General features: G+C 55.6%; 1 protein-coding gene across 4 annotated transcripts in view; it reads right to left on the reverse strand.

Moving 5' to 3' along the window:
• The window catches only part of CSDC2 (cold shock domain containing C2), a 133,639-nt gene that overhangs the window by 69,099 nt on the left and 39,445 nt on the right, over nt 1–25,095 (reverse strand). Inside the window, exon 1 of one of the 4 annotated variants that reach the window (XM_073549429.1) lies at nt 13,482–13,505. The exons of the other annotated variants lie outside the window; for them this stretch is intronic. Coding sequence (XP_073405530.1) covers nt 13,482–13,487 — 6 coding nt within the window. The 5' untranslated portion in view covers nt 13,488–13,505. Of the gene's footprint in view, nt 1–13,481; nt 13,506–25,095 lie in introns of those variants that run through there. 4 annotated transcript variants of the gene reach the window in all.

Below are 25,095 nucleotides of genomic sequence, written 5' to 3' on the forward strand. Positions count from 1 at the left end.
GCACTTTGCCTAGCACCAGGATCATGGATTTCACACCCAGTGTCTGTGTGGCTGGTGTGCACTGTGCTGGTGGGGGTGCAGCTGGCAGGGGCGGGCTGGTCCGGGTGGCAGAGAGGCAAATGCCCCCCGGGCCGCTCCCCCAGCACCTGTACAGGGCCGGCCGCACAGTAAATTGTGGGCGGCCATGCCCTCTGCTCTGTACTGTGACGCTGTGATGCCGCTGGCAGCAGACAGCCGCCCACGTCACAGTCTATCAGGCCGGGGCCGGGAGCTGTGCACGGCCGTCACTTTGACGGCTGCTCAGCACCCGCTCTCTCCGGCTCTACTTCCGGGTCAGATGTCGGGCGTGCGCGATGACGTCATCATGCACGCAACGACATGTCCCGGACGACGCTGAAAGCAGAGGCGCTGCTGGGGAGCGAGCCGGCTGTGAGGTAAGTATGGGGAACTTTTTTTTTTTATTTATAAAATGAATTAAATGGGGGAGGGGGAGAGTGGGGGCTGTACAGGATGAAGGGGGGGTGACAAGGGGCTGTACAGGATGAGGGGGGTGACTGGGGGCTGTACATGATGAAGGGGGGGTGACTGGGGGCTGTACATGATGAAGGGGGGTGACTGGGGGCTGTATATGATGAAGGGGGGTGACTGGGGGCTGTACATGATGAAGGGGGTGTGACTGGGGGGCTGTACATGATGAAGGGGGGTGACTGGGGGCTGTACATGATGAAGCGGGGTGACTGGGGGCTGTACGGGATGAAGGGGATGAGTGGGGGCTGTACATAATGAATGGGGGGTGAGTGGGGGCTGTACATAATGAATGGGGGGTGACTGGGGGCTGTACAGGATGGGGGGTGACTGGGCGCTGTACATGATGAAGGGGGGTGACTGGGGGCTGTACATGATGAAGGGGGGTGACTGGGGGCTGTATATGATGAAGGGGGTGACTGGGGGCTGTACAGGATGAAGGGGGGTGACTGGGGGGCTGTACATGATGAAGGGAGGTGACTGGGGGGCTGTACATGATGAAGGGGGGTGACTGGGGGCTGTACATGATGAAGGGGGGTGACTGGGGGCTGTACATGATGAAGCGGGGTGACTTGAGGCTGTACATGATGAAGGGGGTGAGTGGGGGCTGTACATAATGAAAGGGGGGTGACTGGGGGCTGTACATAATGAATTGGGGGTGACTGGGGGCTGTACAGGATGAGGGGGCTGACTGGGGCTGTACATGATGAAGGGGGGTGACTGGGGGCTGTACATGATGAAGGGGGGGTGACGGGGCTGTATATGATGAAGGGGGTGACTGGGGGCTGTACAGGATGAAGGGGGGTGACTGGGGGGCTGTACATGATGAAGGGGGGTGACTGGGGGCTGTACATGATGAGGGGGAGTGACTGGGGGCTGTACATGATAAGGGGGGGTGACTGGGGGCTGTATATGATGAAGGGGGGTGACTGGGGGATGTACAGGATGAAGGGGGTGACTGGGGGGCTGTACATGATGAAGGGGGGTGACTGGGGGCTGTACATGATGAAGCGGGGTGACTGGGGGCTGTACATGATGAAGGGGGTGAGTGGGGGCTGTACATAATGAATGGGGGGTGACTGGGGGCTTTAGATAATGAATTGGGGGTGACTGGGGGCTGTACAGGATGAGGGGGCTGACTGGGGGCAGTATATGATGAAGGGGTGACTGGGGGCTGTACATGATGAAGCGGGGTGACTGGGGGCTGTACAGGATGAAGGGGGTGAGTGGGGGCTGTACATAATGAATGGGGGGTGACTGGGGGCTGTACATAATGGGGGTTGACTGGGGCTGTACATGATGAAGGGGGGGTGACTGGGGGCTGTACATGATGAAGGGGGGTGACTGGGGGCTGTATATGATGAAGGGGGTGACTGGGGGCTGTACAGGATGAAGGGGGGGTGACTGGGGGCTGTACAGGATGAAGGGGGGGTGACTGGGGGGCTGTACATGATGAAGGGGTGGTGACTGGGGGGCTGTACATGATGAAGGGGGGTGACTGGGGGCTGTACATGATGAAGGGGGGGTGACTGAGGGCTGTACAGGATGAAGGGGGTGAGTGGGGGCTGTACATAATGAATGGGGGGTGGGCGGGGGCTGTACATAATGAATGGGGGGTGACTGGGGGCTGTACAGGATGAGGGGGGCTGTACATGATGAAGGGGGGTGACTGGGGGATGTACATGATGAAGGGTGACTGGGGGCTGTACATAATGAATGGGGGGTGACTGGGGGCTGTACAGGATGGGGGGGGCTGTACATGATGAAGGGGTGGTGACTGGGGGGCTGTACATGATGAAGGGGGGTGACTGGGGGCTGTACATGATGAAGGGGGGGTGACTGAGGGCTGTACAGGATGAAGGGGGTGAGTGGGGGCTGTACATGATGAAGGGGGGTGACTGGGGGCTGTACATGATGAAGGGTGACTGGGGGCTGTACATAATGAATGGGGGGTGACTGGGGGCTGTACAGGATGAGGGGGGCTGTACATGATGAAGGGGTGGTGACTGGGGGGCTGTACATGATGAAGGGGGGTGACTGGGGGCTGTACATGATGAAGGGGGGGTGACTGAGGGCTGTACAGGATGAAGGGGGTGAGTGGGGGCTGTACATAATGAATGGGGGGTGGGTGGGGGCTGTACAGGATGAGGGGGGCTGTACATAATGAATGGGGGGTGACTGGGAGCTGTACAGGATAAGGGGTGGTGGTGACTGGGGGCTGTACATGATGAAGGGGGGTGACTGGGGGTTGTATATGATGAAGGGGGGTGACTGGGCCTGTACATGATGAAGGGGGGGTGACTGGGGGCTGTACAGGATGAAGGGGGTGAGTGGGGGCTGTACATAATGAATGGGGGGTGAGTGGGGGCTGTACATAATGAATGGGGGGTGACTGGGGGCTGTACAGGATGAGGGGGGTGACTGGGGGCTGTACATGATGAATGGGGGGTGACTGGGGGCTGTACAGGATGAAGGGGGGTGACTGGGGGGCTGTACAGGATGAAGAGGGGGTGACTGGGGGCTGTACATGATGAAGGGGGAGTGACTGGGGGCTGTACAGGATGAAGGGGGTGAGTGGGGGCTGTACATAATGAATGGGGGGTGAGTGGGGGCTGTACATAATGAATGGGAGGTGACTGGAGGCTGTACAGGATGGGGGGGTGACTGGGGGCTGTACATGATGAAGGGGGGTGACTGGGGGCTGTACATGATGAGGGGGGTGACTGGGGGCTGTATATGATGAAGGGGGGTGACTGGGGGCTGTACAGGATGAAGGGGGGGTGACTGGGGGCTGTACATGATGAAGGGGGGTGACTGGGGGCTGTACATGATGAAGGGGGGTGACTGGGGGCTGTACATGATGAAGGGTGACTGGGGGCTGTACATGATGAAGGGGGGGTGACTGGGGGCTGTACATGATGAAGGGGGTGAGTGGGGGCTGCACATGATGAAGGGGGGTGACTGGGGCTGTACAGGATGAAGGGGGGTGAGTGGGGGCTGTACATGAAGGCGGGTGAGTGGGGCTGTACATGATGAAGGGGGTGAGTGAGGGCTACACATGACGAAGGGGGGGAGTGGGGGCTACACATGATGAAGGGGGTGAGTGGGGGCTACACATGATGAAGGAGAGGTGAGTGGGGCTGTACAGGATGAAGGGGGGTGAGTGGGGGCTGTACATGAAGGCGGGTGAGTGGGGGCTACACATGATGAAGGGGGTTGAGTGGAGCTAGACATGATAAAGAGGGGTGAGTGGGGTTGTACAGGATGAAGGGGGTGAGTGGGGGCTTCACATGATGAAGGGGGGTGAGTGGGGCTGTACAGGATGAAGGGGGTGAGTGGGGCTTCACATGATGAAGGGGGGTGAGTTGGGCTGTACAGGATGAAGGGGGGATGAGTGGGGGCTTCACATGATGAAGTAAGCTCGTTTCTGCTCCCATATCTCTGTAGTAAGCTTGGTTCTGCTCCCATATCTCTGGAGCAAGCTCGTTTCTGCTCCCATTTCTCTGTAGTAAGCTCGTTTCTGCTCCCATATCTCTGCAGTAAGCTCTATTCTGCTCCCATATCTCTGTAGTAAGCTCGGTTCTGCTCCCATATCTCTGGAGCAACATCAGTTCTGCTCCCATATCTCTGGAGTAAGCTCTGTTCTGCTCCCATATTTCTTTAGTAAGCTCTGATCTGCTCCCATATCTCTGCAGTAAGCTCTGTTCTGATCCCATAGCTCTTCAGTAAGCTCGTTCTGCTCCCATTTCTCTGTAGTAAGCTCGTTTCTGCTCCCATATCTCTGCAGTAAGCTCTGTTCTGCTCCCATATTTCTGCAGTAAGCTCTGTTCTGATCCCATAGCTCTATAGTAAGCTCGGTTCTGCTCCCATTTCTCTGTAGTAAGCTTGTTTCTGCTCCCATATCTCTGGAGTAAGCTTGTTTCTGCTCTCATATCTCTGTAGTAAGCTCGGTTCTGCTCCCATTTCTCTGTAGTAAACTCGTTTGTGCTCCCATATCTCTATAGTAAGCTCGCTTCTGCTCCCATTTCTCTGTAGTAAGCTCGTTTCTGCTCCCATATCTCTGTAGTAAGCTCGTTTCTGCTCCCATATCTCTGTAGTAAGCTCGGTTCTGCTAACATATCTCTGGAGCAAGCTCGGTTCTGCTCCCATATCTCTGGAGCAAGCTCGGTTCTGCTCCCATATCTCTGGAGTAAGCTCTCTTCTGCTCCCATATTTCTTTAGTAAGCTCTGGTCTGCTCCCATATCTCTGCAGTAAGCTCTGTTCTGATCCCATAGCTCTTCAGTAAGCTCGTTCTGCTCCCATTTCTCTGTAGTAAGCTCGCTTCTGCTCCCATATCTCTGCAGTAAGCTCTGTTCTGCTCCCATATCTCTGCAGTAAGCTCTGTTCTGATCCCATAGCTCTATAGTAAGCTCGGTTCTGCTCCCATTTCTCTGTAGTAAGCTCGTTTCTGCTCCCATATCTCTGCAGTAAGCTCTGTTCTGCTCCCATATCTCTGCAGTAAGCTCTGTTCTGATCCCATAGCTCTATAGTAAGCTTGGTTCTGCTCCCATTTCTCTGTAGTAAGCTCGTTTCTGCTCCCATATCTCTGGAGTAAGCTTGTTTCTGCTCCCATATCTCTGCAGTAAGCTCTGTTCTGATCCCATAGCTCTATAGTAAGCTCGGTTCTGCTCCCATTTCTCTGTAGTAAGCTCGTTTCTCCTCCCATATCTCTCGAGTAAGCTTGTTTCTGCTCTCATATCTCTGCAGTAAGCTCTGTTCTGATCCCATAGCTCTATAGTAAGCTCAGTTCTGCTCCCATTTCTCTGTAGTAAGCTCGTTTCTGCTCCCATTTCTCTGTAGTAAGCTCGTTTCTGCTCCCATATCTCTGGAGTAAGCTTGTTTCTGCTCCCTTATCTCTGCAGTAAGCTCGGTTCTGCTCCCATTTCTCTGTAGTAAACTCGTTTCTGCTCCCATATCTCTATAGTAGGCTCGCTTCTGCTCCCATATCTCTGTAGTAAGCTCGTTTCTGCTCCCATATCTCTGTAGTAAGCTCGTTTCTGCTCCCATATCTCTGTAGTAAACTCATTTCTGCTCCCATATCTCTGTAGTAAGCTCGGTTCTGCTCCCATATCTCTGGAGTAAGCTCAGTTCTGCTCTCATATCTATGTAGCAAGCTCCTTACTGTTCCCATATCTACATACCAGCCTATTTGTAAAGCCTGTTATTTCTGTTGCTTTAATGCAATGGCCAGAGATAAGCAGTTAAAGGGAGGGTCACCGCAACTCGAGGGCCACTGCTTTGTGATTGCCCTCGAGGCTGAAAAGTGCCAGCCAACCCCTGGCAGCTGGTGTCACTGCTGCTATGGACATGGAGGCTGCGGTGACTGTTGGGACAGGCAGGGACCCGATGGGGCCTGACAGGGTTTCCCAGGACTTGGGGGCGACGGCAGTACCTTTTTCCTCATGGCCGCTCGGGTCCTACGCAGGCGTCGGCAGCATTTCAGGTGGCGCATCCTCCACAGCGATGTCAGTCCCTGGACCTGAGGATAACACCTCCTGGCAGGCGGCGTCGTCCGGCAGCGGTGCCAGGGTGGAGGCAGCAGCAATCGCTGGTGGCGATGTTACCGGTGCCATGGGGGTAGCAGATGCTGCCGGCGATGAGGCTGGTGCAGCAGTGACGGGTACCTCTTCAGCAGGCCCCTCCTGGGCGCGCTGCCTCCGCTGCTTCAGCAAGGCCTGCCTCATCTGCAGGCTGTCATTCAGCTGGGCAATTTCGTCCTCCAGCTGCTGGCGGTCCATTGTGGAAGCGGGGTCGGAGCCTTCAATCAGTGCGCCGAGGAAGATCTGCTCAGCCTCCTCGCGCTCTTCAGGCCCCCGAGCTTCTTCCAACATGGTGTCCTTTCTCCTTCCTGGGCTCCTTTCCCGCCACACGGCTTCGCTCCTCCTTCCGGGGACGGCGTCTTCTTACTACTCCTCCATACCAGGCCAGTATAAGAACCCCTCTGGGGGTGGGCCATGTTGCTGTAGCATAGAAGTTCAGGCAGGGGAGGCCCAGGACAGTTTGCGCTCTTTTCTTAGGACCACCCATGTTGTCATGCCCTTCTTCACCGCGCCGGCGGCCATTTTGAGAGTCCATTTTACAGTCTATAATTTTGGTTATTTTGCACATTCTCAGCAATTAAGTCCAATAAATCTTCAGCACACAGGACCCGGTGGTACCGGGCTTCATCATCCTGTTCGTGACGCCAAAGATGGGTCGCCTGCCAGGGCCGTGGGGTACTCAATGGGAGATGTCACGGTAGCTGTAACCCGGTCCGTGGCCCTGGGTGTCCATTGTAAAAGGGGGATTGCAAGTGTGTGTGGATAATGATTAAAGTTTATAAGTGGATGATTCGTGACGCCACCTGTGGTGTTCGGCAATGAAGATGTTAAGCCGACGCTGCGGACAGATCCTCTGTGACAGATGGTGTGGTGCAGCAATGATGTTGTGGCCCCCCTCCACAGGTAGGGCTGGAGTCCCAGGGCAGTGTAGATGAAGAGCTAGTGAGGAGAGCGTAATGGTGCGGTGTTAAGCACAGAGATGTAGCAGTGCTGAGTGGGTTGGCGCAGGAATAAGCGGAGGACACCAGGGCATGTAGTTCCAAAGCTTTACTCACAGTCTGTTGTGCATACAGTTGCCCGCCTCCGTGCTGTGTCCTCCAGGTCAGGGGCTCAGACAACATCCAGGCAAGATGAAGTACTCCGTTCCAACACTCGGCCAACATATGCCTTCTCTGAACGTCTCCTTTCTAGCGCTTGTAATGAAGTACTTGTGGTTGTGTGTTAAACCCAAGTTCCTCCTTTAAGATGTTCCTTTGAACTCTTCTTGTACAGCAGAGAGCTGTAGCTTGCTTCGGGGACTCCTTGCTACCAAGTCCTGGCTCACTCACGTTGCTGTTGTGCCCCCAAGTCTTGTGTGGGAATAAAGTGGTGACAATGTCTATTCCTCCGGTGTCTGCTGCAGGACCATTAGTATCCATTCAACCTCGGGGACCGGACCCCGGCCATGCGCTTAGAACTTGAGGAAGGGCTCTGCTCTAACCCTAATCCTTAGTTATCTTCTTCTCCTTACGTTCCGTACAAAACTATCTTTCTTATGGAGAATTAGGCTGTGTTCACACACAGCATTTTTTTAGCGGTTTTTACCGCGGTTTTCACTATAAAACCGCTATAAAACCGCTAAAAATAAGCTGCACAGTCATTTCTATGCATTTTGCACTTTGTGTGCACATTGATGCGTTCTTAACCGCGAAAAAACCGCATCGCGCTAAAAACCACAGCATGCACATTAATTTTGCGTTTTTTTCCGCGGTTTAGGCTTCTCCCATGCTTTTAGAAACCGCTGCGGTAAAAAACGCATCAAAACGCATCAAAACCGCCGCGGTTTCTGGGAAGGGATTCAGGTTTTTGTGCAGAAATTTTCTGCAACGTGTGCACATACCCTTAGGCTTTCTGAATATCTCTTTCCTGTGCCAGCAGACCCAGGTCACTGAGGTCTGCTGCAGCACTTCCTTCAATCCATCCCACTCTCGGGATCTTCTCTCACAGACTGCCCTAGTCCTAATAATCTCCCGCTCTCTTGTGAAGACTAAGCTCCACCCACCTCCCAGCACTCTTCATGTTCGAAGCAGGGAGCCACCAAAGGTGCTTTGCTGCACTACTATGTTGTGTGGGATGCAGCTGTTGGAGTGTGGTCAGGTGTCTCCAGCTTACCTGGTTGGTGGGGCACCACACCTCAGGAGGAGGTGTAGTACCTCTGTGGCGACTGAACCCTCAGGGGCGCCACACACCCTATACACAAATGTCCGGTTGTGATGTCTCTTAAATGTTGTGCTCTTGTCTCAATAATTCATTTGTCAACCCGCCTGATGAAGGAGCCTCTGAGCTCTGAAAGCTGCAAACATAATTCTTCTGGTTAGCCAATAAAGGTCTCACTCCTAGAATATTTCTGTCATTTTTGGGGCATAAAGGTATTTACATCGATAAGTATATTGCCAAATTTTTTGGCAATATACATATCACACTCTGATGCTATTTTTGCAAAATAAACAGTGGTGAGAACAGCTAAGATGCAAATCTGAAGCAAGTTCCGACTTGTCAGTTATTTTGAAATGTTTGCTCTTCCAGTCCTACAAATATCCTGTGCAAGATCTGAAATTCAAAGGTCGCTTATGTACAAAATCCAATAATAAAATTCCAATTAATAAAAACTATTTGAGTACATGTGCATGCTAAATACTGTATATGCAGCAAACATTTCTGTACCAAACATTTGTCTCTTGGCAGGGAAAACGCTGTGTAAACGACGCCATTTTTGCACGTGTTTTTAATACCTCTTTTCCCCCTAACATCAGTATGGGTGAAAAATGCTGCAAAAGGCGCTGAATTAACATGCTCCAGATGTGAGACTGCTTAAGAAAAAATAAGCAGCGTGTGCATGACATTTCAGAAATCTCATTCACTTTGCTGGTAAGGTAAAATGCTGTTTTTTGCGTAAAAAAAAAGATGGGGTGGGAGGTGAGAATGGCAAAAACATATCGTGTAAACAAGCCATATCTCAGGGGCCTCCAAACCCAAAATATGAACAAAGCCCATTCACTAATGCTAGGTTTACAAGTATGGCCGACGAACCACCACATATCTGCTAAATGCATGTTACTTAGGTCTGTTTCACACTTCCGTTTTTTGACGTTAGTCAAAATCTGCCAATTTTAGAAAAAAATTTTTTTTGGCGGATCCGTTTTTTTCCCCCATAGACTTACATTAGTGGCGGATCTTGACTCACGGTCGTCCATCCCACCCGTTGACGGATCCACCAAGACCCTGCAACGTTTTTTTTCCTTGACGGTCCGTCAATTTTAAGTGCACATGCCCAGAAGCTTTACTCCGGAAAGCATTTTAACCCTGAAATGCCGTTCCGGGAGCGTAGAAAAATTCTCTCTCTCTCTCTTTCCAGACTGCGGTCGCTTTAAATTTTTCATCTTCGGCGGATCCGTCCATATTAGCATCCGCTGACATCTGTATGTCACAACGGAGGCGGATCCGTTAATTTTCATTTTTGGCGGATGTCAACTGTCCGCCAACAACGGAAGTGTGAAACAGGCCTTAGTGGTCATTTAAGGTCTTGATTACACAGGCTCACCACAGTTCTATGCAAGGAAATGCTCTGGGGCATACATTTAGTCCTCAATCACACATCTATATCAGAGCTATACGTGTTTTTCACTGGTAGGACTCATACTTACAATAGTGAATGGGGTTGTTCACACGTCTGTGATTTTAAAGTGGATCGAGTGGTCCTCGCAAAATTGCGGAGACGTGTCTGATGTTGATCGGAATCTCAGATCAGAATCGGTAATGCAACTTAAGTCTGTGAAAAAAATCAGATGTCATCGGAGTGTGATCCGATTTTCACTGATTGTTACAAAATGAAAAGAATAGATTTTTTTTTTTCTTTTTCACGTATGAGAAATAGGGATGAGCGAGCATAATCGTGGGTATTCAGTACTCGGCAAGTAGTGAAGTACTCGCGGTACTCGGAATATAGAGCGTATTTCACTACTCACCTCGCACCACTCGGATCTCCCGCCCAGCATTCGCTAATCACAGTAATGCTGCAGCCTTCTTGGTTGTGGGCGGCATTACTATGATTGGCTGGCCGCCCAGCGTCATAGTCTATGAATCATAGCCTGGCTCTTTCTAAGCCCTGCCGCCGCCATTTTCTGCACATTGCATGCAGAACACAGCTACTGTAGGGCAGTTTTTTTGTGCTGTTGCGGTGCTGTGTTCACAGCGAATAGGACGCACGCACGTCGCACAGTACTGCACAACTGACATGCAGCCAGCATCGCTGTCTTGTGTGGTAACATATCTCCAAACTTTTGAAGAAGGCAAAGAGGGAGAAAGGCTGCAGCGCACGTAGCGCGCCGTGGCAAATTTTAGGCCACGCCCCTAGCCACACCCATTTTAGCAGTCATGCCCATATCCACGCCCCAACCGCACCCATTTAGCATTGCTGATCACACTGTTTCATAAACAATAATTATAAACAGAAAAAAAAATATAGCGCTGATGCCCCGCCGCCGCTTCTCTGTCCTCCTGCAGAGTCCCGAACGATTACCTCCTCGTGAGGTGACATGCTATAAGCTGACCGCCGGAAATGAGGTCAGAAGTCATTTCCGGCGGTCAGCTTAGGCCTGTTTCACACTTCCGTTTGTGACCATCAGTCAAGATCCGCCGATTTGCAAAAAAAAATGGATCCGCCATTTTTCTTGGCGGATCCGTTTTTTTCCTCATAGACTTGCATTATCGGCGGATCTTGACGGATGGTCATCCGTTCGATCCACTATTGTATGGATCCGCCAAGATTTTGCCGTCTATTAAGCGGACAGGACGGAGCATGAAACGTTTTTTCATGGGCGGATCCACATTTTGCGCTTGTCCGGGTGATTTAACCCTATATCCAGGCTGCGAAATCTCTCTCTCTGAAGGATAAAACACGATGTAACAGCAGAAAAGTGAGTTCAGCTCTGGAGGTGACTGGAGGATAAGACACAATGTTATAGCAGAATAATGAGTGCAGATTCGGAGGTGACTGGAGGATAAGACAATGTAACAGCAGAATAGTGACTGCAACTCTGGGGGTGACTGGAGGATAACACAGGATGTAACAGCAGAATATTGACTGCAGCTCTGGAGGTGATGGGAGGATAAGACAGGATGTAACAGCAGAATAGTGACTGCAGCTCTGGAGGTGACTGGAGGAAAAGACATCATGTGACAGCAGAATAGTGAGTGCAGCTCTGGAGGTGACTGGAGGATAAGACACAATGTAACAGAATCGTGACTGCAGCTCTGGAGGTGACTGGAGGATAGGGACACGATGTAACAGCAGAATAGTGATTGCAGCTCTGGAGGTGACTGGAGGATAAGACATGATGTAACAGCAGAAAAGTGTCTGCAGCTCTGGAGGTGACCGGAGGATAGAGCACGCCCAGGAAGAGGAGGTGCATCTGTGCTGAGCGTCTGCAGGCTAGGGTCTTGCTAAGCTCCTGGGAAGGGAGGTTTTTTCCTGCAAGTATTTTCCATCTGCCCCCTTCCCAGGAAAGAGGACTTTCCCTGGGACTGAGCGCCGGGGCTGTGCCCCTGGCTCCCACCCTCCGGCAAGCCAGCTGGGGGTGGGGGGCCTCAGCACCATCCGGAGGCCAGGGTGCAGCCAGCCAGTCCCAGGGAGATGGGGAAGAGACGGAGCCAGGAGAGAGGGGGTCGCAGGACCCAGGAGCCCCGGGACACCGGGCCCCCCGAAGCTGGTACCGTGGCGGCTCCTCCTCCCGGAGGAGTGGCGGCCCAGAGCAGAGGTGCAGTGGCAGAGCCCCCCAACATCTGGGGCTCCAGAGCTGAGGGAGAGCCATCCACCATCTACGCCTCCCGCATCCATGCGCACCTCTGCGAATATGAGGAGGCCGCCAAACAGCTGAGAAAACTCCGGGAGGAGTTAAGGGGAGCACGAGCGGTGGCTAAGAACCGGCTCCCCGCCTCGAGACGAGCTGAGGTCTCCGCCACGGTGGAGAGGCTGAAGGGGGCTATCAGGGCCTTGGAGGAGATACGGGCGGCTATCCTGAGTGGGAGCGGCCCCTTTGCAAGAGAAACTGAAAAACGATGACCGGTTTAGAGCCATGACCGGAGGGTCTCCTGGGGGGTCGGGAGGCCCCTGCCAGGTGGAGGGCCAAGAGGAGGAGGATGGTGGAACATCTACGCCTGCCCCACCTGAAGGCCTGGTGAGCAACAACACCCAGGTAACATGCAGCGGGGTGGCCCCTGAGCAAGTGGCTCTCCCACCGGACTCCAGTTACTCGGAGGAAAGTGGGGGCGAGGGGGAGGCTGGTGGGAGTGGGGACAGTAGTAGTGAGGGGGGCTGCCTCGTCCTACAACAGGTGAGGCAGATCGAGTCCCCAGAGCGGTTTGGCACACTGCTCTTTGGGGATGAGGTCTGCCCTGAGGACGAGGCAACCGGAAAGAGGAAAAAGAAAAAAAACAAGCGCAAGCCAAAAAACACCGTGGCTGACAAACTTATGTTTGTCCCTCTTTCCGGGGTCCCTCTGTCCCGCTGTATGGAACCCGCTGCCCACCCCGGCTCGGGCCCTGTGGTGGGTCCGCAGCGGGGGCGCGGGCAGAGTGATGTGTGCCTGGACCTTACCGTCACATCTGGTGGTGGCGGTGAGGGTTCAGGCAGCGACATGGAGGTCGGTGCTGGTGCCAGTGGTGTAACAGCCGCTGGCGGTATTGGCAGTAGTGGTGTCCGGGCTCAGTCCCCGGTGGCAGGGGGGGCTGGCCTGGCGCTCAGCACGGGTACAGCCAGGACCGCACCTCCGGCGGTGAGTGCTGGGGTCTCTGGATCCCCCACGCACGGGTCCGTTAAGTCTGGTCCACTTATGGGGGTCCAGAGACCTAGAAAGGCCGTGGAGGCTGCTGTGAAGCAGCAGCTAAAAAAATGCAAGGGGCTGGTAGCTCCTCTGACGGCGCCCGTGGCAAGAGCGGGGTCCCCGGCGCGTAGACCCAAAAAGGGGTCCGTGCTGGGGGCACCGCCGCCGCTGGGCGATGAGGGGGAGTGGCCAGCCCTGCCAACATCAAGTGGTGGCTTCAGGGGCGCAGTGACAGTCCGTGAGGGGGGCGTGGCCTCCCCGAGTGTTGCCCAGCCTGCAAAGGCTGCGGCATGCGGGGGGGCGTGTCCTCCTCGGCCGCTGTCCCGCCCGCTGTGCCCGCGTCACCTGGGGAGGGCGTGGCCTCGCAAGGGGTCACTGCTCTGCCCGGGGTGGCTGCGGCCGGCGGGGGGGGCGTGGCCTTGGCGGGCCCACTGCCTCCTGTCCCGCCTACCCCCTCAAGCAGCATAGTGCCCCCAAAAGTCGGTAGGGAGTTGTCGGGGTCCCCAGCCCGCTTACCTCCATCTGGTGGTGCGGGGGCTCTGGCGCTCCTTGGGAAGCCGGCGGGGGCGAACAGCAGAGGGCAGGGTGCGGTGGCAGTGGCCGTCCCTGTCCTCAGTGCAAAGACACCACAAAAAGAAAAAAAAGTGGAGCCAGAGAACCCAGGAGCTGCTGCTGCTCCCAGGCTCGGGCAGGGCGTACTGAGTGCGCTCTGCTCGGAGGTATTTAAAGGGGCAGTGGCACTCCTGGACAAGAGTTGGAGCAGTGCCAGCAGCTCCAAGGAGCAGAGCACTGGCCAGTCAGGGCCCCCAGCAGGCAGGCAGGGGTACTGCAACACCAAGTCTGCTAATGTAAATAGTGGTCTATCTGGAAGTGAGAGTGGGAGTGAGATAGGAGATATTTTTGAAGAGCTGTTTGAGGACATAAATGGTGATGTGAGCGATATGGATGAGGGAGTGAGTGCGAGTGTGAATGTGGCAGTAAATGCTGGAGTGAGTGCCGGAGCGAGTGGAAATAATAAAAGAGTGAACGGGAGAGTGAATGAGGATGCTGGCACAAGTGGTGGTAGTGGTGGGAGGGCTGGCCCGTCTGCCCCCCCAGCCGCGAGGCCCCAACGTAATTATGCGGGGGTCGCGGCTGGGGGTCGGGGTGGTTCCGGGGGGGTCTCCTCGCCTCCGGGCTCCGGGGACGGCGGTTTGCACCGCCGTTTCCTGGAGGCCCTCCAAAGGGGAGAAAGATCGATCATGGTAGAGGGGAGGACAGTGGACCTGTCTTTCTGGATAGAGAGACATGGCCTAGCAGCCTTCCAAAATCAAAGGGAGGGAGGGACTGTTTGGTCTCTCCCCACAGCCGGGCAGGGGCCGCCAAGAAGGAATGTGGTCCGTCTTAGGTGGGGGGGCAGTGAAGCTTGTCCACCTAGGAGCAAGGTGGTGGAGCTCCTCCTTAAGATGGGCTTCGGGGCGAATGACATCTTTGCCCTGATACACCCTTCGGCGTCCCGCTTCTTCGACGTCAGCTTCGTGCGGCCAGAGGGGCTTGAGCTCTTCTGGTCAAACTACGAGCTGGTGCGAGAAGAGCCCGGATGGCGAGACTTCGTGGCTCAAGCGGTGTCTCGCCAAAATTCCGTCAAGCGAGTGACCGTGGTTACATGTAATGAGTCACTCGCAGGCGTGGACATCATGACGTGGCTTTCCCGTTACGGGGAGGTCACCGAGGTCCCAAAAAAGAACAGGGACGAGTTTGGCATCTGGTCGGGGGGCTGGACCTTCATGGTCAAATTGAAGGTTTCCGGCGGCACGGTCACCCACATCCCTTCCTCGGCGTTCCTGGGAAGGGACAGGATCCTGGTCTTCTACCAGGGGCAACCGAAGGTCTGCCACAAGTGCGGCGACCCCACTCACTTCAGCGCCAACTGCAAGGTGCAGAAGTGCGCGTTGTGTGGTGGGGTAGGTCACCTGGCTGCCTTGTGCAAAGACATTCGGTGCCACCTGTGTGGTGACCTGGGTCACCCTCTCAGCCGCTGCCCTCGCTCTTTCTCTAATGCCGCCACAGGCCCGGTGGGGGGAGACCGCGGGGGGGCAACCCCCGGTGGCGCTGCTTCTGCTGTGGCAGGTGGTGGCGAAGGGGGAAGGGCTGAGGGGCCAGTGAGGAAGGGCAATGCTGCAAGGGGCCCCGCGTACCAGCGGAGGCAGGAAAAACGCCAGGGAGGTAAGGGACAGGTGGAGCCTCGGGCAACCGGGGTGATGCCTGCTCCTCCCTCCAGGCCCGTGGCCAAAGCCTCTGAGGCCCTGGGGGAGAGTGCGGTGAGTGAGGAGATCAGGAGGATGGAGAGAGAGGAGAAAGCGGCTGACTCGGACAATTCCTCTCAGTATGAAAGTGTTGATGAGGATGTCCAAGAGCAGCCTACAGCACCAGGTGGCAAAACCAGGCGTGCCAAGCGCAAAGCGGTGGGGAGGAAGGCTGACAAGCCTTCAAAGTCCCCCCCCGCCCCCGACCACAAGGGTGCATACGGAAGGGCCCGCTGACCCCCCTCTGATCAGACTCTCCAACCGGTTCAGCGCCCTCGGGGGTTCAGATGATGAACCGCAAGACGAGGGTACTGGGCCGGGGGTAACACCGGAGGGTCCTTCGGGGGATGGCGGAGTCTGTCCCTCAGGGGGCATTGCTCCTCCTGAGGGGGGGACAGACCTGGAACCCGGGGGCGAGGACACCAGGGGGGGTGGGATGGACACGTCGGGAGCTTCCCTGAAAAGGAAGGTGTCTGACCCCTCCCCAGGAGGAGGTAATAGCGGGGTAGGGAAGAAATTGGCCATCCAACTCGATCACCCATGATGGCTGAACTCGCCCCGTTGACGCTGGCGTCTATTAATGTCGCCAGCATTAAGTCAGATGCGGCTCGCTTCACGGCCTTTGATTTTTTCTCCCGGATTGAGGCAGAAATTTTATTCTTGCAAGAGACCAGACTAACAGACATGGGGGCCGTCTATAAAGCACGGAGGGAGTGGAGGTGCGGGCCCTCATACTGGTCTCTTGCGGCCGAGCCGTATAGCGGGGTGGCAGTCCTTTTTAAGACTGCAGCAGTTGAATGCCGACGGGTTACTGAGTTGGAAATGGGGAGGTGCCTGATCCTAGATGTCTTCATGAGGGGACAAGAGCTCCGGCTCATCAACATCTACGGCCCGCAGTCCAAGTGGGACCGCAAATGTCTCTTCCTGAGGATCAAGCCCTTTCTTTTTACGAGCCGACAGGTGGTCTTCGGTGGGGACTTCAACACCATTACGAGGTCCCGTGACCGGGGGGGTCCCGGAGATCGCCTGGCTTATGATAGCGTCGCGTTGAATAGCATAGCCAGTGAAGCTCGCCTGGTGGATGCCCACATCCGGCACACCCCAGGTCACGGAGGTTTCACCTACCATAGGGGTAGCTGTAGGTCTAGAATAGACAGGTTTTTTTTGAAGGAGGACGCCATCTTTTCTGCTGTGTCCGCCGTTGAGGTGGAGTTCTCCGATCACTGTCTAATTTTCTTTTCTCTGAATGTTGCAGAGACTCCTCGGATGGGAAGAGGGCTGTGGAAGCTCAATTCGTCCCTGCTGGAAGAAGCGGAGGTGAGACAATCCTTCGAGGATTTTCTTCAGAGCCAGGTACCGCTGTTGGATCTCTGTAGTAGTAAGTCAGAGTGGTGGGAGATCTTCAAAAAGCGGGTGGCGGGGTTCTTCCGTCAGCTCTCGAGCCTCAGGAGTCTGAACAGGCACCGCTTGTACCAGGCTCTGGGGAGGAAACTCGAGCAGCTTGTCTCGACTGGAGGTGACCGAGAGGAAATCTCCAGAGTGAAATCTTTGCTCAAGAGGTGTCAGTATGATAGGCACACATCTTTGGTTTTTGAGAGGGACTTCGGGAAGTACCGCTCGCCCGACCCTTACAGAAACTGTAAGATGTCAGTGAATTGTAAGATGGTGACAGGACTGATCGACAGTACGGGGTCCCTGAACAGATCCAAATCAGGGATCCTGGAGGTGGTCAGATCCTTCTACTCACACCTCTTGGAAAAGAAGGATCTGGATCGGGACAGGATGTCGGCTTTCCTGGCTGAAGCCATCCCTGAGCCAGGGGGTGACCCCTCTCTTGGTGTTTTGGCAGAAGAAATCAGGGAAGAGGAAGTGAGACTGGCCATTGATGGGCTTCGGCTCAAGAAATCGCCAGGTCCGGATGGCTTAACATCTGAGTTCTATAAGACTTTTAGGGACTCCTTGGTCCCCCTCTTGACAGGGGTCTTTAATGAGTGTCTCTCCTCGGGCACTCTTCCCGGCTCAATGAGGAAGTCAGCCCTCATTATTCTGTCAAAGGGTAAGGATCCGTCCCGAATCGAGAACTGGCGTCCCATAGCGCTTCTCGATACGGACCGGAAGGTTCTGGCCAAGGTGCTGTTTAATCGGCTGGTGAAGTTTGCACCCCGGCTCCTTTCAGGGGCCCAGCATTGCTCTGTTCCAGGCCGCAGTACTTTTAGTGCTGTGCTCGGTGTCCGAGAGGCAGTGGAGCAGGGTAGGGCAGGTCACTGGAAGGGGTACTTGCTGTCATTAGATCAAGCGAAAGCCTTTGACCGGGTCAACCACGAGTACCTCTGGTCCGTCCTTTTGAGGTATGGTCTGCCTGGGAGGTTTGTAAAATGGTTAGAGATCTTGTACCAAGGGGCTGAGACTTTTCCGCTGGTGAATGGTTGGTCAGGTCGTCCTTTTGAGGTGGGTTCTGGGGTCCGTCAGGGCTGTCCGCTGAGCCCGCTTTTATACGTGTTCGCGATCGATCCCTTCTTAAGGAGGGTAGATCGTGGACCGTTGGCGGGAGTCGGGATGGACCGGGCGGGCTCTGGCTCCTCTCTGAGGGTGGTGGCGTACGCCGATGATGTTTCCCTGTTCGTATCCTCGAGAGGGGAGGCGGACTGGGTCATGTCGGAGGTAGTGCGCTACTCGGAGGCATCCGGGTCCATGATCAACCGGGATAAGTGTGAAAGTCTCTGGCTGGGAGGGGGAGATCCTAGTTTTGATCTCCCGGACACCCTTCCAGGGCCCCAGGCCACCGCCAAAATTCTAGGCATCGAATTTGGCCCCGGGGACTACCCCCAGCAAAATTGGGAGGGCAGACTTAAGATCGCCGCCCAAAAGGTGGACCAATGGAAGGGTTGGTCTTTAACCCTGAGGGAAAGGGTTGCCCTGGCTAAAGGCTATCTGCTACCTTTATTGATATACCTGGGCAGTGTGTGCATCTTGCCGGAACCTCTCTGGACGCGGGTCTATAGCCTGTTCTTCCAATTGTTATGGGGGAATAGGCTTAACCTAATCAAGAGGGAGGTTACATACCGTACGAGGAGACTAGGCGGGTTGGGTATGGTCAACCCGGTGGTGTTTCTAGTAAACACCTTTCTTAAGACTAACATCTCTAACCTCTGGCTAGAGAGGGCTCCTCCGTGGGTAGTCTCCTGCAAGGGTTGGCTTTGGCCTTTCTTCCAGGAATGGGAGACAGGAGGGCGGGTGAAGGACCTACGCACACCTCATGGGCATCTTCCGGCTTACGCTACCCCGGTTCTGAAGGTGATCCGCCGGTGGGGTCTGGGAATGTGGGAAATCAGGACTATGTCGAGGCAGTGCCTTGACAGGAGGGTCCTGTTGACCCATTTCCAGAAGCCCCTGGCCCTTAAGGATTGCCCAGGCCGGGATCTGGAGGTCGGGCTGGGGCTTTTAAATTCTAAGCGGATCCCCATGAAGTTTTGGGACTTGACCTGGCGTTGCTTCCACGGGAGGCTGTATGTAAGGGACAACTTGAAGTGCAGGAACTCCGATGACCGGGGTTGCCCTCGTGAGGAGTGTGGCGACGTGCTGGAAAGCATGGAGCACTTCCTGCTTCATTGTCCCTTTAATGCAGAGGTTTACAACAGGGTGGGTGCCTCCATACGTTGGCCGCGGCTGGCGTCCCTCTCCTACACTGAATGGGCCTATGGAGCGTTCAGATCCCTGGGTGGCCGGGACCCGTGCACTTTATTCCTAGTCAGTGCAGCGGTTAGGTTCCACACTTGGAATGCACGGTGCCTAGTTACGACGCGGAAAAAAACCCTCCCAAGGGATGAGGTGGTAGGAAACATCTTGGGTGACCTGGTGAAGGTCCGTTCTTTGGAGTTCGAAAGGTTGGGTGTGAGGAAGGCCTCTTGGCTTTGGAGAGGCCTCTCCTTTTAAAAACGCACTCAAGGGAGAGCTAGCTCCGTGTGAATGAGGGTAGGGATAGCATAAGTTTCACTGGGTGTGTTAGGGACAGAAGTAGGGGCAGATAGGGACAGGGAGGGACAGGCACTGAGGGACAGATAGAGAGTTAGTTATGATAAGTTAGGTAGAGTAGGGGCAGGTAGGGACAGATAGGGACAGGTTTCTTTTTTTAGGGACAGAAGTAGGGACAGTCTTAGTTCTTGAGGGATAGGATGAATGTGTTAGTGAGGGATGGAGCCTCTAGAACCCCGTTTTCCTGGTGGTGGGCTGGTGCATGCCACCTTAGCTTTTTGTTTTAAAAACAGGACATATAATGGATATTGGGCTTACAGGTGCCAAACTTGGGCCTTGGGTATGTAAATGCTGTGTTTAGTTTGTATATTAATGCGTAAGTAGATGGGATGGTATTGAGAGTTTTGGAAAATGTCTTTTGGTTGTGCTTTGGTAAAAGGAAAAACATATAACACACGTTTTTTTTGTTTTTTTAGTTAGAATGTGTGGATGGGGTGTAGTCAGGTTGGGAGGGGGGTGCATGGGGGGTGGTGGATGGATGACCGGATGCCAAGAGCAACATGAAGGAGCAGAGGAGCAGGGCAGGAGAAGTAGACTCTGCGGACCCTGGAAATAATTTTCGTGTGGAATCAAAAGGCCATAAACTTTCGTGGACCAGATTTTGCAGTGACAAGGCTACAAACTTGTAGGACCTGCGGTGCAAGGTGGTGGGAAAAAAAAGGCTGCGAACTTGTTGCCATGTGTGGGAGAGGAAAAAAAAAAAAAAAAAAAATCTTTGCTGTGTAATAGGAGGTAAGGTTTGTCGGCCAAAGTGGCAGAGTTCTTGTTTTTTTTCAAGGCGGAGGGCCAGGAAAGGGTTATTTTCGTTTGGTTTTTGTAAATAGTAAAATTGTAAATAGTAAACTAGTAAAATCGGTGAGGTGTGAATGGGGGTGAATGGGGGTGAATGGAGTGAGAGTGGGGAGAGGGGTTTATGTTTCTTTGTATTCTCTTTTCAGTGGATTCCTGCTGGGGGACCCTAAGCTGCCGAGCTCAGTGGGGGACAAGGAAAGGATTTGGACTTTCAGTTGTTTGCGCATGTTTTGCACATTTTATGTCTGTCTATGTTGGTTTTCTTTAGTTTATGTATTGTGGTTTGTTTCTGAGTGTAATTTTGATAATTTTGTAAAATAAAAGAGTTGGAGGATAGAGCACGCCCAGGAAGAGGAGGTGCATCTGTGCTGAGCGTCTGCAGGCTAGGGTCTTGCTAAGCTCCTGGGAAGGGAGGTTTTTTCCTGCAAGTATTTTCCATCTGCCCCCTTCCCAGGAAAGAGGACTTTCCCTGGGACTGAGCGCCGGGGCTGTGCCCCTGGCTCCCATCCCCCGGCAAGCCTGCTGGGGGTGGGGGGCCTCAGCACCATCCGGAGGCCAGGGTGCAGCCAGCCAGTCCCAGGGAGATGGGGAAGAGATGGAGCCAGGAGAGAGGCGGTCGCAGGACCCAGGAGCCCCGGGACACCGGGCCCCCCGAAGCTGGTACCGTGGCGGCTCCTCCTCCCGGAGGAGTGGCGGCCCAGAGCAGAGGTGCAGTGGCAGAGCCCCCCAACATCTGGGGCTCCAGAGCTGAGGGAGAGCCATCTACCATCTACACCTCCCGCATCCATGTGCACCTCTGAGAATATGAGGAGGCCGCCAAACAGCTGAGAAAACTCCGGGAGGAGTTAAGGGGAGCACGAGCGGTGGCTAAGAACCAGCTCCCCGCCTCGAGACGAGCTGAGGTCTCCGCCACGGTGGAGAGGCTGAAGGGGGCTATCAGGGCCTTGGAGGAGATACGGGCGGCTATCCTGAGTGGGAGCGGCCCCTTCGCAGAAAAACTGAAAAACGATGATCGGTTTAGAGCCATGACCGGTGGGTCTCCTGGGGGGTCAGGAGGCCCCTGCCAGGTGGAGGGCCAAGAGGAGGAGGATGGCGGAACATCTACGCCTGCCCCACCTGAAGGCCTGGTGAGCAACAACACCCAGGTACCATGCAGCGGGGTTGCCCCTGAGCAAGTGGCTCTCCCACCGGACTCCAGTTACTCGGAGGAAAGTGGGGGCGAGGGGGAGGCTGGTGGAAGTGGGGACAGTAGTAGTGAGGGGGGCTGCCTCGTCCTACAACAGGTGAGGCAGATTGAGTCCCCAGAGCAGTTTGGCACACTGCTCTTTGGGGATGAGGTCTGCCCTGAGGACGAGGCAACCGGAAAGAGGAAAAAGAAAAAAAACAAGCGCAAGCCAAAAAACACCGTGGCTGACAAACTTATGTTTGTCCCCTCTTTCCGGGGCCCCTCTGTCCCGCTGTATGGAACCCGCTGCCCACCCCGGCTCGGGCCCTGTGGTGGGTCCGCAGCGGGGGCGCGGGCAGAGTGATGTGCGCCTGGACCTTACCGTCACATCTGGAGGTGAGGGTTCAGGCAGCGACATGGAGGTCGGTGCTGGTGCCAGTGGTGTAACAGCCCCTGGCGGTATTGGCAGTAGTGGTGTCCGGGCTCAGTCCCCGGTGGCAGGGGGGGCTGGCCTGGCGCTCAGCACGGGTACAGCCAGGACCGCACCTCCGGCGGTGAGTGCTGGGGTCTCTGGATCCCCCACGCACGGGTCCGTTAAGTCTGGTCCACTTATGGGGGTCCAGAGACCTAGAAAGGGCGTGGAGGCTGCTGTGAAGCAGCAGCTAAAAAAATGCAAGGGGCTGGTAGCTCCTCTAACGGCACCCGTGGCAAGAGCGGGGTCCCCGGCGCGTAGACCCAAAAAGGGGTCCGTGATGGGGGCACCGCCACCGCTGGGCGACGGGGGGGAGTGGCCAGCCCTGCCAACATCAAGTGGTGGGTTCAGGGGCGCAGTGACGGTCCGTGAGGGGGGCGTGGCCTCCCCGAGTGTTGCCCGGCCTGCAAAGGCTGCGGCATGCGGGGGGGCATGTCCTCCTCGGCCACTGTCCCGTCCGCTGTGCCCACGTCACCTGGGGGGGCGTGGCCTCGCAAGAGGTCACTGCTCTGCCCGGGGTCGCTGCGGCCGGTGGGGGGGCGTGGCCTTGGCGGGCCCGCTGTCTCCTGTCCCGCCTACCCCCTCAAGCAGCATAGTGCCCCCAAAAGTCGGTAGGGAGTTGTCGGGGTCCCCAGCCCGCTTACCTCCATCTGGTGGTGCGGGGGCTCTGGCGCTCCTTGGGAAGCCGGCGGGGGTGAACAGCAGAGGGCAGGGTGCGGTGGCAGTGGCCGTCCCTGCCCTCAGTGCAAAGACACCGCAAAAAGAAAAGAAAGTGGAGCCAGAGAACCCAGGAGCTGCTGCTGCTCCCAGGCTTGGGCAGGGCGTACTGAGTGCGCTCTGCTCAGAGGTATTTAAAGGGGCAGCGGCACTCCTGGACAAGAGTTGGAGCAGTGCCAGCAGCTCCAAGGAGCAGAGCACTGGCCAGTCAGGGCCCCCAGCAGGCAGGCAGGGGTACTGCAACACCAAGTCTGCTAATGTAAATAGTGGTCTATCTGGAAGTGAGAGTGGGAGTGAGATAGGAGATATTTTTGAAGAGCTGTTTGAGGACATAAATGGTGATGTGAGCGATATGGATGAGGGAGTGAGTGCGAGTGTGAATGTGGCAGTAAATGCTGGAGTGAGTGCCGGAGCGAGTGGAAATAATAAAAGAGTGAACGGGAGAGTGAATGAGGGTGCTGGCACAAGTGGTGGTAGTGGTGGGAGGGCTGGCCCGTCTGCCCCCCCAGCCGCGAGGCCCCAACGTAATTATGCGGGGGCCGCGGCTGGGGGTCGGGGTGGTTCCGGGGGGTCTCCTCGCCTCCGGGCTCCGGGGACGGCGGTTTGCACCGCCGTTTCCTGGAGGCCCTCCAAAGGGGAGAAAGATCGATCATGGTAGGGGGAGGACAGTGGACCTGTCTTTCTGAATAGAGAGACATGGCCTAGCAGCCTTCCAAAATCAAAGGGAGGGAGGGACTGTTTGGTCTCTCCCCACAGCCGGGCAGGGGCCGCCAAGAAGGAATGTGGTCCGTCTTAGGTGGGGGGGCAGTGAAGCTTGTCCACCTAGGAGCAAGGTGGTGGAGCTTCTCCTTAAGATGGGCTTCGGGGCGAATGACATCTTTGCCCTGATACACCCTTCGGCGTCCCGCTTCTTCGACGTCAGCTTCGTGCGGCCAGAGGGGCTTGAGCTCTTCTGGTCAAACTATGAGCTGGTGCGAGAAGAGCCCGGATGGCGAGACTTCGTGGCTCAAGCGGTGTCTCGCCAAAATTCCGTCAAGCGAGTGACCGTGGTTACATGTAACGAGTCACTCGCAGGCGTGGACATCATGACGTGGCTTTCCCGTTACGGGGAGGTCACCGAGGTCCCAAAAAAGAACAGGGACGAGTTTGGCATCTGGTCGGGGGGCTGGACCTTCATGGTCAAATTGAAGGTTTCCGGCGGCACGGTCACCCACATCCCTTCCTCGGCGTTCCTGGGAAGGGACAGGATCCTGGTCTTCTACCAGGGGCAACTGAAGGTCTGCCACAAGTGCGGCGACCCCACCCACTTCAGCGCCAACTGCAAGGTGCAGAAGTGCGCGTTGTGTGGTGGGGTAGGTCACCTGGCTGCCTTGTGCAAAGACATTCGGTGCCACCTGTGTGGTGACCTGGGTCACCCTCTCAGCCGCTGCCCTCGCTCTTTCTCTAATGCCGCCACAGGCCCGGTGGGGGGAGACCGCGGGGGGGCAACCCCCGGTGGCGCTGCTTCTGCTGTGGCAGGTGGTGGCGGAGGGGGAAGGGCTGAGGGGCCAGTGAGGAAGGGCAATGCTGCAAGGGGCCCCGCGTACCAGCGGAGGCAGGAAAAGTGCCAGGGAGGTAAGGGACAGGTGGAGCCTCGGGCAACCGGGGTGATGCCTGCTCCTCCCTCCAGGCCCGTGGCCAAAGCCTCTGAGGCCCTGGGGGAGAGTGCGGTGAGTGAGGAGATCAGGAGGATGGAGAGAGAGGAGAAAGCGGCTGACTCGGACAATTCCTCTCAGTATGAAAGTGTTGATGAGGATGTCCAAGAGCAGCCTACAGCACCAGGTGGCAAAACCAGGCGTGCCAAGCGCAAAGTGGTGGGGAGGAAGGCTGACAAGCCTTCAAAGTCCCCCCGCCCCCGACCACAAGGGTGCATACGGAAGGGCCCGCTGACCCCCCTCTGATCAGACTCTCCAACCGGTTCAGCGCCCTCGGAGGTTGAGATGATGAACCGCAAGACGAGGGTACTGGGCCGGGGGCAACACCGGAGGGTCCTTCAGGGGATGGCGGAGTCCGTCCCTCAGGGGGCATTGTTCCTCCTGAGGGGGGGACAGACCTGGAACCCGGGGGCGAGGACACCGGGGGGGTGGGATGGACACGTCGGGAGCTTCCCTGAAGAGGAAGGTGTCTGACCCCTCCCCAGGTGGAGATGATAGCGGGGTAGGGAAGAAATTGGCCATCCAACTCGATCACCCATGATGGCTGAACTCGCCCAGTTGACGCTGGCGTATATTAATGTCGCCAGCATTAAGTCAGATGCGGCTCGCTTCACGATTTTTTTCTCCCGGATTGAGGCAGAAATTTTATTCTTGCAAGAGACCAGACTAACAGACATGGGGGCCATCTATAAAGCACGGAGGGAGTGGAGGTGCGGACCCTCATACTGGTCTCTTGCGGCTGAGCCGTATAGCGGGGTGGCAGTCCTTTTTAAGACTGCAGCAGTTGAATGCCGACGGGTTACTGAGTTGGAAATGGGGAGGTGCCTGATCCTAGATGTCTTCATGAGGGGACAAGAGCTCCGGCTCATCAACATCTACGGCCCGCAGTCCAAGTGGGACCGCAAATGTCTCTTCCTGAGGATCAAGCCCTTTCTTTTTACGAGCCGGCAGGTGGTCTTCGGTGGGGACTTCA

This window comes from Dendrobates tinctorius, unplaced genomic scaffold (assembly GCF_039654945.1).
Source record: "Dendrobates tinctorius isolate UK_male_01 unplaced genomic scaffold, ASM3965494v1 ptg000159l, whole genome shotgun sequence".
Classification (NCBI taxonomy): Eukaryota; Metazoa; Chordata; class Amphibia; order Anura; family Dendrobatidae; genus Dendrobates; species Dendrobates tinctorius.